The 15,683-nt window shown below is 48.1% G+C and overlaps 1 protein-coding gene across 1 annotated transcript in view; it reads right to left on the reverse strand.

Moving 5' to 3' along the window:
• Nucleotides 1-15,683, reverse strand: part of LOC112111072 (unconventional myosin-X-like) — a 214,155-nt gene that overhangs the window by 22,267 nt on the left and 176,205 nt on the right. The window contains exons 33-35 of the mRNA XM_026657427.1: nt 13,532-13,829; nt 6,306-6,513; nt 5,495-5,631 (exon numbers count right to left, since the gene is read on the reverse strand). Of these exons, the coding sequence (XP_026513212.1) occupies nt 5,495-5,631; nt 6,306-6,513; nt 13,532-13,829 (643 nt within the window). The remainder of the gene's footprint in view (nt 1-5,494; nt 5,632-6,305; nt 6,514-13,531; nt 13,830-15,683) is intronic.

Below are 15,683 nucleotides of genomic sequence, written 5' to 3' on the forward strand. Positions count from 1 at the left end.
AGGACCCTGCTGATCAGCAGAATCAGCAGGAACATGTACATCAAGTCCCCCGCCCACGACAGGAGAAAGGCATCGGAGAGGGCGCCTGTGTCGAGGCCTTGAAGAGAGCAGAACTGATGACACTTCCTATTCTGTCTGGCGGCGAACAGATCCACTCGGGGAGCCCCCCACTTCTGGAAGACCATCCGGGCGACCTCTGGGTGGAGTGACCACCTGTGGTGAGAGAAAAAGGACCTGCTGAGATGATCCGCCAGCGTGTTCCGGATGCCTGGGAGATGCAAAGCCTCCAGGTGAATTGCGTGCTGGATGCAAAAGTCCCACAGACAAAGTGCTTCCTGACAGGAGGGACGACGATGAGCGAGCACCCCCGCCTGTTGACTGTTGACATAGAACATCAAGGCCATGTTGTCCGTCAACACCTGCACTACTTGACTGGACAATTGTGGCAGGAAGACTTGGCAGGCTAGGCGGATGGCCCTGAGCTCCCTGACCTTTACATGTCCTCCGGAGACCATGTCCCTTGGGTTTGCAGCGTACCAAGATGTACTCCCCAACTAAGGTTGGAGGCATCCGATATCAGGGAGACACATGGGTCAGGGATTCTGGAACGGCACTCCTTCCAGCACCACCCTTGGGTTGGTCCACCATTGCAGAGAGGTAAGTACCTTCGGTGGGATTGTGATGACAATGTCCAGATGATCCCTGGATGGGGAATAGACTGTGGTTAGCCACAGCTGAAGCAGCTGCAGCCTGAGCCTCGCATGGCAGATGACATGGCACTAGTGCTGCTAGTGTTGGCACCGTGGCGCTGGCGGCCTTGGTCTGCAGGAACAGTTGTCGCTGCCGTCTCCTTAGGAGGTACCAATGGTGCCATGGTGGAGGCAGGCAACTTAGAGCGGTTAGCCTCAGCACTGGAGTGGTGGGTGCCGGCGGTGGCCGCCCTGTGGATGGTGCCGGAGGTGCCGTCAGCACCGAGGAGAGCGATCTCATCAGCGACTGTTTTTTGCTGGTCTGCTCTCTTTGGGATGAGGAAGATGGCCATTTTTTCACTGGTCCTTTGGATTTTGGGGACCTTGATGGTGAGGGAACCAGTGACCCGTGCCAGGAAGGGGGTTCTTGTCCTGGGTCAGAGGCTGGTCTCAAGGACTTCTCCATTAATATGAGTTTAAGCCTCAGGTCCCTGTCTTCAGTTTGCTGCAAAGGGCACATTTCTGGGGAACATGGGATTCACCGAGACAGCGAACACATTGAGTGTGTCCATCTGACACTGGCATCACTTCTCTGCACATAGTGCATCGCTTAAAGCCTGGTGAACCTGGCATTATCACAAACTAGAATTAACTATACTATGGGGTAAAATAAGAATATTTTTTTTCAAAATGGGGAAGTAAGCTAATAAACAAAACCTAACTACTAGAAAACTACTAAAACTCACTAACTATGTAGCATATCTGAATTAAACTACAGGTTTTCATTGGGACTGCGGAGCTCCGTCTCAGGCTGGGGACGGCTGAGAACGAACTAAGGAGTCCGGGTCACGCGCATGATATTTCAACTGCCAACGGTACACGAGTCAGGCACTGCGCATGTGCGGCCTGTACGGGCACTGCTGTAAAATTCTCTGAGTGAAGGCACAGGGACACACCAACACCTGGAGTGGAGTACCCACAGGGACATCTCTCAAAGAAGAAGAATTTGTTCCAGTACCTTTCCAGGTATTGAAATTAGGCTGACTGGTCTATAATTCCCCAAGTCCTCTTACTTTCCCTTTTTAAAGGTAGGTACTATGTTTGCTCTTCTCCAATCTTCTGGGACCTCACCCATCCACCACGAATTCTCAAAGGTAATTGTTAACGGTTCCAAGATTGTTTCAGCTAGTTCCTTAAGTACCCTAGGATGAATTTCATCAGGCCCTGACGACTTGAATACATTCAACTTATTGAAATATTCTTTAACCTGTTCCTTTCCTATTTTGTCTTGCATTTCTTTCCCCCTTGTTGTTAATATTAATTGTGTGGAATATCTGGTCACCATTAATCTTTCTAATGAAGACTGAAGCAAAAAAAGCATTGTACACCTCCGCTTTTCTTGATGTCATCAGTTATTAACTCTCCTTCCCTGCTAAGTAGAGGACCTACATTTTCCTTCATCTTTCTTGTGCATATCCTTTCTAATTTTGTCTCTACATACTGCTGCTACTCTTTGTACTCCTCCTTAGTAATAAATTAATGTTTCCACTTTCTGTAGAATTCCTTTTTTATTTTCAGGTCATTAACGAGCTCCTGATGGTGCCATATTGGCCTCTTCTTATTCTGCCTATATTTCCTTCGGATTGGGCTAGTTTGGACTTGTGACTTTCATATTGTCTCCTGGAGAAACTGCCAGCTCTCCTGAACTCCTTATTCCCTTAGATTTTCTTCCCATGGGGCCTTACCTACCAATTTTCTGAGTTTGTTAAAGTGCATTGTCCTCATTCTGCTGCTCTCACTCCTTCCTTTCCTTATAATCATGAAATCTCTCATTTCATGGTCACTTTCACTCAAATGGCCTTCCACCTTCAGATTCGCTACCAATTCCTCCCTATTGGTCAGAATCAAGTCTAAAATGGCTGTCTCCCTGGTTACTTTCTCCACTTTCTGGAACAAAAATTTGCTCCCAATACATTCTAAGAACTTACTGGACATTTTGTGTTTTGCCATGTGACTTTTCAACAGATGTCTGGATAGTTAAAGTCTCCCATTACTCCCAGGTCCTGTGTTTTGGATATTTCTGTTATTTGTTCTAGAAATACCTTATCCACCTCCTCTTCCTGATTTAGTGGGTAGAGGTCCAGAGTCACACTTTAATTGTGCTTCAATATCAAAGGGATAGTGCCTTAGATTAACAGAGGGCCTGGTGTGATCTGGAGTAAGCAGGAATAGCAGACAGTGACAAACAGATAAGGAACCAAGACTGACAGATAGAGAGAAGATTGTGTAAGAAGAGGGATAGAGGGAGAAGACTGGGAATGGACTGTAAAGGAGAGGCCAGATGATGGCATAGTAGTTTGGCCGTAGGTAGAGCCTGGGATAGCTGGGCCTAGGCAAAGCAGCCCCTGAATGACTAGGGGAAGTGGATGTGAACCGGCCTAGAGCAGGCCTAAGGAGAGTAGCCCAGCAGGGAGGCAGGTATGCAACACTGTATTGGGGCTGAGACCTTGGCAGATCACTTGAGGAATGTCTGCTGTGACTAGCAGAGCTAGCGTTTGGACAAGGCAGCTGACTTGTGGCACAAAAGGTGTGAAAATACTCAGGCACTGCAGAGAACCCAGCAAGCAGCACTTTGGGGGCAAGAATGCCTGAGTCAGCAGCCGCCTTGCAGGAGATAGACCAACATCCTGCAGGCAGCGAGAAGCAGCCAAGGATGGAACAGCCGTCTCTCCAGGCTTCAGACCGTCAGGAGGGTCCCAATAAAGGGCAAGAATTGGAAAAGGTTCAGTGGCCCTTGAGGTGACACAGCCTATGTTTTAGAGCAGGGGTCTCAAACACGCGGCCCGTGGCCCCCCCCACCCCCCAGAGTTATTTCCTGTGGCCGCCAAGCTCTCAGAAAAGGTAAAAGTGTTCAAATATTTCTGTTCTGTATTTAGGAAAAAAAAACAGATGATGTCGTCACATGTGATAACACTCTTTCCATCCCAACAGTAACTCAGGAGGATGTTAAACAGCAGCTACTAAAGTTGAACATTTATAAATCAGGAGGTCCAGATAACTTGCATCCAAGAGTTTTAAAAGAGCTGACAGAGGAGTTGCTGGACCATTAATGTTGATTTTCAGTAAGTCATGGAACACCGGGGAGTTCCAGAAGAAAGGTAATGTTGTGTCACTATTAAAAGAGAGTAAACAGGATGACCTGGGTAATTATAGGCCTGTCAGTTTGACACTGATTCCAGGCAAGAGCATAGAGCAGCTGATATGGGACTTGATTAATAAAGAATTAAGGGAGGGCAATGTTATTAATCCAATCAACATGGTTTTATGAAAAAGTGGTCCTGTCAGACTAACTTGATCTCTTTTTTTGATGAGATTACAAGTTTGGATGATAACAGTAACAGTGTTGATGTAATATAATTAGACTTTTAAAGGCATTTGACTTGGTACAGGGGAGTCGCATCTTACGCGGGGGTTAGGTTCTAAAGTCAGCGCGTAAGGCGAAAATCGCGTATAGTCAAACACTCATTGCGTGGAATGGCAGGCAGAATTGCCCGCACTACAGGTACAGTATTTAAATTGTTATTTTTCTCTTCTTTTGTTTTGCCAAGCGCGTATAGTTAAAATTGTGTAAGTTAAATCCGCCTATGATGCGACCCCACTGTACCACATGACATTTTGATTAAAAAAACTAGAAAGATATAAAATTAACATGGCACACAATAAATGGATTAAATGCTAGTTAACTGATAAGGTCTCAAAATGTCATTGTAAATGGGGAATCATAACTGAATGGGTGTGTTTCTAGTGCGGTGCCACAGGGATCAGTTCTTGGCCCTACACTATTTAACATTTTTTATCACTGACCTGGAAGAAAACATAAAATCATCACTGATAAAGTTTGCAGATGAACAAAAATAGAGGGAGTGGTAAATAGTGAAGAGACAGGTCACTGATACAGAGCAATCTGGATTGCTTGGTAAGCTGGGCACAACCAAATCATATGCATTTTAATAGGGCTAAATGTTAATGTATGCATCTAGGAACAAAGACTGTAGGCCATACTTACAGGATTGGGGGCTCTATCCTGGGAAGCAAAGACTCTGAAAAAGATTTGGGGATTGTGGTGGATAATTAAGTTGAACAGGAACTACCAGTGCGATGCTGTGGCCAAAAGAGCTAACATGATCCTTATATGCATAAGCAGGGGAATCTTGAGTAGGAGCAGAGAGGTTATTTTACCTCATTATTTGGCACTGGTGAAACTGCTGCTGGAATACTGTGTCCAGTTCTGGTGCCCACAAGTCAAGAAGGATGTTGATAAATTGGAGAGGGTTCAGAGAAGACCGCAAGAATAATTGAAGAATTAGAAAATCTGCCTTATAGTGATTGATTTAAGTTGCTCAATCTATTGAGTTTAACAAACAGACAATTTTAAAATCAAGATAGGATCTTTTTCTAAAAGATCTGCTCTAGGAATTATTTTTGGGAAGGTTTCTGGCCTGTGCTATAGAGGAGGTCAGACTAGATGATCACAGTGATCTCTTCTGGCCTTGGAATCTAATGAATTCTTTTTTATCACTACAACAAATGTGTGCATGATTTATTACATGTAACCTACCAAAGGCTAGAACTTGGGGGCCTAGGGGTTGAAGCAGCTGACAGGGTGTTTGCCCTGAGCTCATGGTACATATACACGCTATCAAGCAGCATAAGGGTCACTCACTTAACCAGGGAATTTCAGAACTAATGTTATACCCATTCAGTCAAGAGTCATCAGTATGAGGATCTCTGAAATGTTCTCTTACCTCTCAAACTTGGCAAGGGTATCAGCAACAATTACACGACTCTCAATGGCCCTGTCCACATGTTGATTGCGTTCAAAGAGGGCAAACATATTACGACTGTCCTCCATGGCGAGCCCTCGGATCAGCTTCTCAACCACCTGCAGGGGAGAGAGATCAGACACCTTGTGTACTGTACAACGCTGGGTATTATCACTCACACAGGAGTCAGCCTTTAAAATAGGAAGAGGGAGCCCCAAAGCCACTTCCTCCCATTAGAGCTCCAAATCCATCTGACCACATGCAGGAGAATGTCAGGGTTGCTTCACCCAGTAAGAGCCCAAAGGTCTCATCTCAGAGGTGGAAAGCAGGATTCTGTTAAATTATTTCTTTTCATAGATTCATAGATTTAAGGCCTGAAAGAACCATTACATTATCTAGTCTGACCTCCTGTATATCAAAGGCCTGAGAATTTCACCCAGTTACCTCTGTATTGAGCCCAATAACTTGAGTTTGACTAAAGCACAACTTCCAGAGAGACGTCCAGTCTGGATCTGAAGCCATCAAGAGATGGAGAATCCACCACTTTCCTTGGGAGTTTGTTCCAGTGGTTAGGAACTTCCAGACAGTGTTTCTGAACACTCAAACAACAGTTCTCTCTCTGTAGGTTCTTTATGTCCCTCATCACCATAGCAGTTGAGAACTGGGGTTGAGTGGCAGCAAGGACTCCCCCTCAAAAAGCTTATTAATCAGACAATCTCAGACATCCCTGTGCCCATTACCATCACCTATCCTATTACCTCCCTGCGCCCATTAATACTACCTATGCTATTACCTCTCCTGCACTGGTGTGGGAGTTGATGGTGATTTTACAGGAGCCACCGCCATGGCAGTACACAGTTGTGGTCATTTCTTCACGAGTGATGAGAGCCAGTATTTCCTCCTGGGAGGGCACAAACTCCCTGGTCTTGGTTCTCTTCAGGGAATCATTGATGAACTGGGCATACCTGTCTATTTCCGTACCTGGAAAGAGGTCTCTTACTCTAATTGTAAAGAAAAGCAGAAAAGCTGTTACATGGTGAACAGAACATGTCCAAGTGCAGGTAGATTTCTACATAGCATGGAGTACCATAAGCACAGCATCTCACAGAAATGTGTTGCCAAGTACAGCCATACGAAAAAAGGCCCGGATCCACCAAGGGACCTAGGCATTGCAACACTCAGGGTATGTCTACACTACGAGGGTAATTCGATTTTACTTAAATCGAATATGTGGAATCGATATTGCAAAGTCGAACGTGTGTGTCCACACTAAGGACACACTAAGGACAGTAATTCGACTTTGTGAGTCCACACTAACGGGGCGAGCGTCGATATTGGAAGCGGTGCACTGTGGGCAGCTATCCCACAGTTCCCGCAGTCCCCGCTGCCCATCGGAATTCTGGGTCGAGCCGCCAATGCCTTCTGGGTAAAAAAAATTTGTCGTCATCCGTCCGTCACTAACGCCCTCCCTCCCTCCATGAAAGCGCCGGCGGGAAATCAGTTCGCGCACTTTTCTGGTCAGTGACAGCGCGGACGCCACAGCACTGCGATCATGGATCACGCTGCGACCATCGCTGCACTTGTGGCCGTTCTCAACACCTCGCAGCTTATCATACACCTTTCCCTGAGGCAGATGCAGAGAAATCGGGCGAGGAGGCTACGGCACCGCCGTGAGAGCCTGAAGTCGGAGAGTGGCACAGAGCTGTCAGAAACCACGAGCCCCAGCGCCCAGGACATGACGTTGGCAATGGGGCATGTGGATTTTGTTGAACGGCGATTCTGGGCCCGGGAAACAAGCACGGACTGGTGGGACCGTATAGTGCTTCAGGTCTGGGATGAATCCCAGTGGCTGCGAAACTTTCGCATGCGGAAGGGGACTTTCCTCGAACTTTGTGAGTTGCTGTCCCCTGCCCTGAAGCGCAAGGACACCCGCATGCGAGCAGCCCTGACTGTCCAGAAGCGAGTGGCCATAGCCCTCTGGAAGCTTGCAACGCCGGACAGCTACCGGTCAGTCGCGAACCACTTTGGTGTGGGCAAATCTACCGTGGGGGTTGTTGTCATGCAAGTAGCCAAGGCAATCGTCAAGGTACTGCTCCCAAAGGTAGTGACCCTGGGAAACGCGCAGGTCATCATAGATGGCTTTGCCGCGATGGGATTCCCAAACTGCGGTGGGGCTATAGATGGGACTCACATCCCTATCCTGGGACCGGACCACCAGGCCAGCCAGTACATCAATAGAAAGGGCTACTTTTCAATGGTGCTGCAAGCACTGGTGGACCATCGGGGACGGTTTACAAACATCTACGTCGGATGGCCGGGCAAGGTTCATGACGCTCGCGTGTTCAGGAACTCTGGTCTGTTTAGACGGCTGCAGGAAGGTATTTACTTCCCAGACCACAAAATAACTCTTGGGGATGTGGAGATGCCTACAGTCATCCTCGGGGACCCAGCCTACCCGCTAATGCCCTGGCTCATGAAGCCCTATACTGGCGCCCTGGACACAGAAAAAGAACTGTTCAACTACCGTCTGAGCAAGTGCAGAATGGTGGTGGAGTGTGCTTTTGGCCGTCTCAAAGGGAGATGGAGAAGCTTACTGACTCGCTGTGATCTCAGTGAAACCAATATCCCCATTGTTATAGCAGCTTGCTGTGTGCTCCACAATCTGTGTGAGAGCAAGGGGGAGACCTTTATGGCGGGGTGGGAGCTAGAGGCAAATAGCCTGGCTGCTGATTACGTCCAGCCAGACAGCCGGGCCATTAGAAGATCCCAGCGGGACGCCCTGTGCATCCGGGAGGCTTTGAAAGCTAGGTTCCTGAGTGAGCAGGGCAACCAGTGACTTTTCAGTTTGTGGACAGAAAAGCTGAACCTGCCCCCGTTTCTTTACCCAGTCCATTTTGACTATCCTCTCCAGTTACATACAACCTTCACCCCCTTCCCCTTCCCAAAAAATAAAATCATTTCGATTTTTTAATGAACACCGTTGTCTGTATTGCTGTTTTCGCGGGAATATTTTAAACCGGGGACGCAGACTGTGGCGGGGGGCGGGTTTAGTGTTCTGATGCAAATGATACTTCTAAACTCCCGGAATGACAGGCTCCGCACTGGTGGACTGGTTATTTCAATGGAGCCTGCCAGCACTCCTGGGGGGGACTGTGTGTATGTGTCGGCTATGTGACTTTCTGGCAGGGGGGGTAGGGTTACAGATCCCCTGCTGCGTGGATCTGTGAGCCAGGATAAGGACCGCTGCATAAGATCTGTAACTGCCCTCCCCCGCCACAAAGTCACAGAGCAACCCCCCCCCCCCAAAAACATGAAAAGCACCTCCCAGACTGACCAGGGTAACCAGTGACTGCACTGTGTATGTGTCCTGATGCTGGACCTGACACCGCCTCTGTACCCTGCTAAAGGTGACTGTCCTGTCCAATTACCAAGCCCCTTCCCCCCCTCCAGACAGACTCTCCCTCAAAAGAACCTGACTGAAACAGTAATGAACAGAAACAAACATTTTATTGCGAACCAGACATGAAACGTGGGGGGTGAAACTTGGACGGGGGCTTGTGTGAGGTGGGTAGGAAAGGACTTATGAAATTTTGGGGAATGTCAGCCTTCTACTGCTAGAGCAGTCTGCAGGGGTTGATTGAAAGTTTTAACGGCCCTTGCCGCCCCTCCTTCTTTGGACTTTGGGTGAGGGTGGTGTGGGACTTGGTGGCGGGTGAGGGCGGTTACAGATAGACTGCAGCGGGGCTCTGTCCTCCTGCCTCCGGTCTTGCAGAACATCCACAAGGCGCCGGAGCGTGTCCGTTTGCTCCCTCATTAGTCCAAGCAGCTTTTCAGTAGCCTGTTGGTCCTCCTGACGCCACCTCTCCTCCCGTTCCATGACTGCTCGGTGCATTTGTGACAAGTTCTCCCTCCACTGTGTCTGCTGGGCTGCCTGGGCTCGGGAGCAGCCCATTAGTTCTGTGAACATGTCTTCACGCGTCTTCTTCTTCCTCCGCCTAATCTGCGCTAGCCTCTGGGAGTGTGCTGACAGGCTGGGTTGGGAGACAGTCGCAGATGTGTCTGTGTGAATTTTAAAAAGGGAGTGAATTCCTGAGACAGATAAATGAAATTGTATACAAAGAACCTAGTCTTTCTCTGTGAACAAGACCATGCACTGAACCTCTCACATGCGCACTCAGGACAAGGTCGAATTTTCGGCCGTCGCCTTCAGTGCCTGTGGACTTGCGGAGGTCTTGGAGTGTTCAGAGAACTGTGGCTGGAGACCTGAACTTCTGGAGCGGGCAATAATGGTAAGCCGCAGACTTGTGGCTGCTTAAAACTCCAGCTGTAGCACTGGCCTCCTTTCACATTGAAAGCAATGCCAGTCTCTGCTGCCAGCAATCAGGACAGCATCAACTCTGCCCCTGTCCCACCCCCTCGCGGCTGTCCCAGGGAAAGATCCCTGTATGCTGCCCCTCTCCCTCCACCGCGTGGCTGTAAAGCAGTCCCAATACTAACAGTCCCCTCCCTAATTCAAAGCAGGGCGTCATGAGCGACATCACCCTCCTGAGGATCCCGGACACCCAGAGAGAACGCATGCTGCGGGAAAGCATGCAGAAACCGGGGCCGTATGCCGCCATGCTATGTCGGGCCATGATCCCCGAGTACCTGATTGTGGCATGGAGGGGACATGTCTGCTACCACGGAGGGCCCACTAAGATCGCCCTACCCCGGAACCTGATCAACAGGCTTGAGCTCTACCTCCACGAGACCTACGAGGAGTTCTCCTACGAGGATTTCTCGTCGATCCCCGGCCACATTGACCGGATTTTCGCGTAGGTGCACTGGGACTTTGGAGTGGAGCGTCTTGGGCCTGGGAATCATGTAGTAACGGACATTGTGAAATTTTTTTAAAATACTTGGGACTAAATTGAGAAGAGCCTAAGACAGAGAAATCATGCAAAACCCATTTGTTACCTTTGTAAATATTCCTGTTTTGTACCTGATTATTTTTTTACTAGTTTACAGCACTTTTATAAATATACATTGTTAATAGTATAAATATTACCGTTCTGTTTTAAATAAATGTTTACATGTTTACAGCACTTACTGCTTGATCCGTCCCCTGATTCTGTGTCCGGGGTAAGGGATGGGGACGGTTGGTACGGGATCTCGGTAAGGGTGATGAAGAGCTCCTGGCTGTCGGGGAAATCAGCGGTGCCAGCGCTGTCGACTGCCTCGTCCTCCTCATCTCCTTCCTCCTCTTCCCCGTCCGCTGTCATGTCCGACATGATCCCATCCTCGGAGTCCACGGTCAGGGGTGGGGTAGTGGTGGCGGCCGCTCCCAGGATGGAATGCAGTGCCTCGTAGAAACGGGATGTGTGGGGCTGGGATCCGGAGCGTCCGTTAGCCTCTTTGGTTTTTTGGTAGCCTTGTCTCAGCTCCTTGATTTTCACGCGGCACTGCGTTGCATCCCGGCTGTAGCCTCTCTCTGCCATGGCTTTGGAGATCTTCTCGTAGATCTTAGCATTCCTTCTTTTGGAGCGCAGCTCTGAAAGCACGGACTCATCGCCCCACACTGCGATGAGATCCAAGACTTCCCGATCAGTCCATGCTGGGGCCCTCTTTCTATTGGATTGCACGGCCATCTCTGCTGGAGAGCTCTGCATAGTTGCCACTGCTGCTGAGCTCCCCTCGATGTCCAAAGAGGAACTGAGATTCAAACTGCCCAGACAGGAAAATGAAAATGAATTCAAATTTTCCCGGGGGTGTGGCTGGTCAGAGCATCCGAGCTCGGACTGCTGTCCAGAGCGTCAACAGAGTGGTGCACTGTGGGATAGCTCCCGGAGCTATTACCGTCGATTTCCATCCACACCTAGCCTAATTCGATATGGCCATGTCGAATTTAGCGCTACTCCTCTCGTTGGGGAGGATTACAGAAATCGATTTAAAGAGAGCTTTATGTCGAACTAAATGGCTTCCTGGTGTGGACGGGTGCAGGGTTAATTCGATATAACGGCGCTAAAGTCGACATAAAAGCCTAGTGTAGACCAGGCCTCAAAGTCACGATGTCTAACTTTTCAGTGCCTAGAAAATTTATGGAACAACAATGAGATCCACAAAGCCTAAGTTAGGCGCCTACGCTCCCTATACAATGAATGGGGAGAGAGAGGTGCCTGAGAATGGGATCCGCAAAACCAGTATGCTAGGCAGGGAGCTGCCTAAGTTAGCCAATGGGAGACACCTATGAGAAGGGTGTGTCCTAAGCCCCACCCCCTCAATGAATTAGGCACCTAAGTCCAGACTGCAGCAAGGCCCTTTCCTCTGTTTGTGATCCACAGTCAGGAGCCTGTCCCCTGGAGTCAGGCAGCTTAGGTGCCTACATTGTTTCTTGTGAGAATGAGTTAGGTAGTTGCCTTACTCCACATAAAATGTCCAGAGGAGTAGGATGTGGTACTCCCCTTACAACTTTTACTTAACCTGGGTGGGGGGTGAAAGATTCTATTCTCCCCCTCCTCCTGAGGGGGAGAAAGGATTTGAACAGGGGTCTCCCTTAACTTTCAGGAGAGTGCTCTAACCACTGGGCTAGGGGATATTCTGATGTGGGACTCCCCCAATCTCTCCTATTGAAGCTGTATATAATTTTTGTGAGTCATGGGGACAGAGAGAGAGAGAGAGAGAGCGCAAGAAAGAGAGAGAGAATAGTCCAGTGGTTAGGGCTGTGATGCTGGCAGGCCAGGTGCCAGCTCTTGCCACGACTGCAGGCATTAGGTAAGAACTGACATACTCATAGCTGGAGACCAGATCAGTTCAACTGTATGTTAGTTTGCTCAAAATAGATATTAGTTTTATAAGAATTTATTTAGTGTTTAGACTCTATGGAATGCTTGTAAGTTGCTCCCTGCATTAATCTCACTTATAATGTCTGTATTCCATGCTATAAGAAAATGTGTAAGTTTTGCTTCATAACTTTGAAAATGTTTGCTCTGAATTTGTGAACCCAGGTACGGGAATTGTCATCCCATCCCCCGCCTATAGGAGGGCTATCAAAATTTAAGTGGGCAATTATAAGACAAAAGCTTTATTAATCACCCCATCCACCCATGGAGAAGGTCTCGTCCCATCACTCTGAATACTAGAAGAGGGAAATAATAGTTGATGTGAAGATTTTTCATCTCTTTGCTGTTTGAACTCTCACATGGCTAGAGACACCAAACTGAAGCCAGAGAGCCCCGGGAGTTATCTCCTGGGTCCACCCTAAAAGACACTTTGAACTGACAGATCTCTACAAACATGTCACTCTTAGGATTTAGATGGTAACTCCATTGTGTGTATACGTTTGCTTGCTTTAACCTGTAAATAACTAATTTATTTTTCCTAGTTAATACACCTTTAGGTAGTGTATTACGGGATTGACTACAGGCGTTGTCTTCATGTAAGATCTAGGGTACCAACTGATCTAGTAAAGTGATTGGTCTCTTGGGACTGGAAGCAACTAAAATATAGTGTGATTTTTGTTGTAAGTGACCATTTACCAATAAATCCAGTTTGTCTGGGTGGCAAGATAGACTGGAGAGTTTAAGGGGACTGTCTGTGACTCCAAAGTAAGACTGCTGTAGTGATTCAGGAGTTCACATTTGTTATTGGCTGGCATGAGCCACTCCAGACAGCGTGACAAGGGCACCCACCTGGGTGGGAGACCCAGTCCCCTGGCTCCAATGACTTTAATGAATGAAAACAGAAAGTTAAAGCAGAATACAGTCATAACTTAATTATACTGTTTTCTATTGTGACAAGGCAAGCAGGGGGCAAGGAGGCTGAATGCTGTAAAACAGCAGGTAGCAGGATCTAGGTGTGCAGGATAAAGGCTGCAATACCATAGGAACCAGTGGAGGGGGAGAAGCAGATGAACACTAGAATACAGGAGGTAGCAGGGGCTGGCCATGGAGGAAAGAGAGGCTAGCTAGGTTTCTAGAGTCCCAAGTCAAAGATGATGGAATTAGTGAAAGAAGTGGCAAGTATCTGCAAAGTGGCTCTTACCTTCTAAGGTGGAACTTGAGATAGCGGAGGATCCCTCTACTGGGAAGGAAAGTGCAGCTCATGCAGGACATCAGCTGCCAGTGGTGAAGGTTTCCAGAACTGTTGGGCTGTGGGATGTGGTTAGTTTGTTTGATTAGTTGACAATACACTTCATCACGAAGGGGCTTTAGGTCATGGCAGGTCTGCAGAATGCCTTGGATAATGGGGATGGGATCAGACACTGTCTCAATCTCCTGCAGGGAGTTAAAGATCTTGATGGCTTCATCCTGCAGACTGCTGTAGCCCTTCTCTTGCTGCACTGTAGTGGAATCACAAAAACAAGGCAGACAGGATTTCAGCATTTCCCTGAGCCCCTGCTTGCCAAGCACACAGCGTACCAGTCTGTGGACTGTGCCTGACTCCATGAAACAGGAGAATGGCAACATGAGAATGAGCATTACTGGTCATCTCCTGATCCCAGGAAAGCTCCTTCTTCAAATGTAAAAATACACCACTGTCCAATGAGTAAATTAAAAAAATTAAAAACTTGTCCACATTGCAAATCATGCATATTTTAGATATACATAAAAACAAAGAGTAGTACCCTTAAAAGGAAATTCTCAATTTGAAATCTAATTAATTTCAGAAAACGAATTCAAAGCAGTTTGAGGCACTGCACTGGTGTCCTGAGGCCCCTGCTAATTTTTGCAATCATGTTTTCATCTTTTCAGAATGTTTAAGTCTCCCCTGTTTTTGTGAGGGACCCACACAAATGACAGGGGAAACAATGGATCAGATATACAGGTTGTAACTTGCCCTGGGGCTTGGGGTCATTATCCCCTTACGTTCGGTCCCTAAAAGAAAAGAAAAATGTTCCTGTCACAGCTTCCTGCTGCCTTGCCCAGAGGAAAATAAAAGTCACAAGACAGCTTCCATTACCCAAGGGTCCAAACCTAGGGTGGTGTGACAAAGTTCCTCTATCTTGGTGGGTCCTACGCTTATTGGCGGATTTTCTTGCCTCAGAGATTCACCATGTGGGTTGGGGAACAGCCCAGAAACCTGCCCCTCTGGAAGAACCCACAGTCCAGGTCAATTGGGAGGTTTGGGGGGAACCCGGGCCCGCTCTCTACTCCGGGTTCCAGCCCAGGGCCCTGTGGACTGCAGCTGTCTATAGTGCCTCCTGTAACAGCTACATGACAGCTACAACTCCCTGGGGTACTTCCCCATGGCCTCCTCCAAACACCTTCCTTATTCTCACCACAGGACCTTCCTCCTGGTGTCTGATAACGCTTGTGCTCCTCCGTCCTCCAGCAGCACACCCTCTCACTCTCAGCTCCTTGTGCCTCTTGCTCCCAGCTCCTCACACTTGCACCACAAACTGAAGTGAGCTCCTTTTTAAAACCCAGGTGCCCTGATTAGCCTGCCTTAATTGATTCTAGCAGCTTCTTAATTAGCTTCAGGTGTCCTAATTATCCTGCCTGCCTTAACTGGTTCTAGCAGGTTCCTGATTACTCTAGTGCAGCCCCTGCTCTGGTCACTCAGGGAACAGAAAACTACTCATTCAGTGACCAGTATATTTGCCCTCTACCAGACTCCTGTACCCCACTGGTCTGGGTCTGTCACAGTGGCTTCTTTCTGCACAGTCCAAACCAACCAAACCCGAAAGAAACTGTTTGTACTGGGCTTCTAGGTCCTGGGAACTATTGTAGTCCTCCTCAGTAGGAGACAAGCAATTAATTTCACTGTTTCTTTCTTTCTCCCTCCCCAGGCTTGGTTTAGGCATGTACTCAGGCCAGGTCTACACCACATACCTATATTGGTATAACTACGTCACTCAGGGATGTGAAAAATCCACACAGTTATACAGACCTATCCCCCCATGTAGACAGTGCTGTGTTGGTGGGAGAGCTTCTCCCGCCGCCATAGCTACCACCTTGTGGGGAAGTGGATTAACTATGCCAACAGGAGAAGCTGTACGTGAAGATGAGCCCCTAGTTTGGAAGAAATCAGAGGATTCCTCTCTCCCTGGCCTCTGAGTCTTATGGTTTCCCAATTAAGAGGCAGAGCTGCTGGCTCCACCTCCTAGCATTCTAACAGGCCAGAGCAGTGAGCTCCTCTGCCTAGGCCTGGCAGCTCCAGCAACCTTTAAGAGACAGCTCTCAGCGCAGTGAAG

The sequence above is a fragment of the Terrapene carolina genome, unplaced genomic scaffold (assembly GCF_002925995.2).
Source record: "Terrapene carolina triunguis isolate 2854851 unplaced genomic scaffold, T_m_triunguis-2.0 Scaffold243, whole genome shotgun sequence".
Taxonomy (NCBI): Eukaryota; Metazoa; Chordata; order Testudines; family Emydidae; genus Terrapene; species Terrapene triunguis.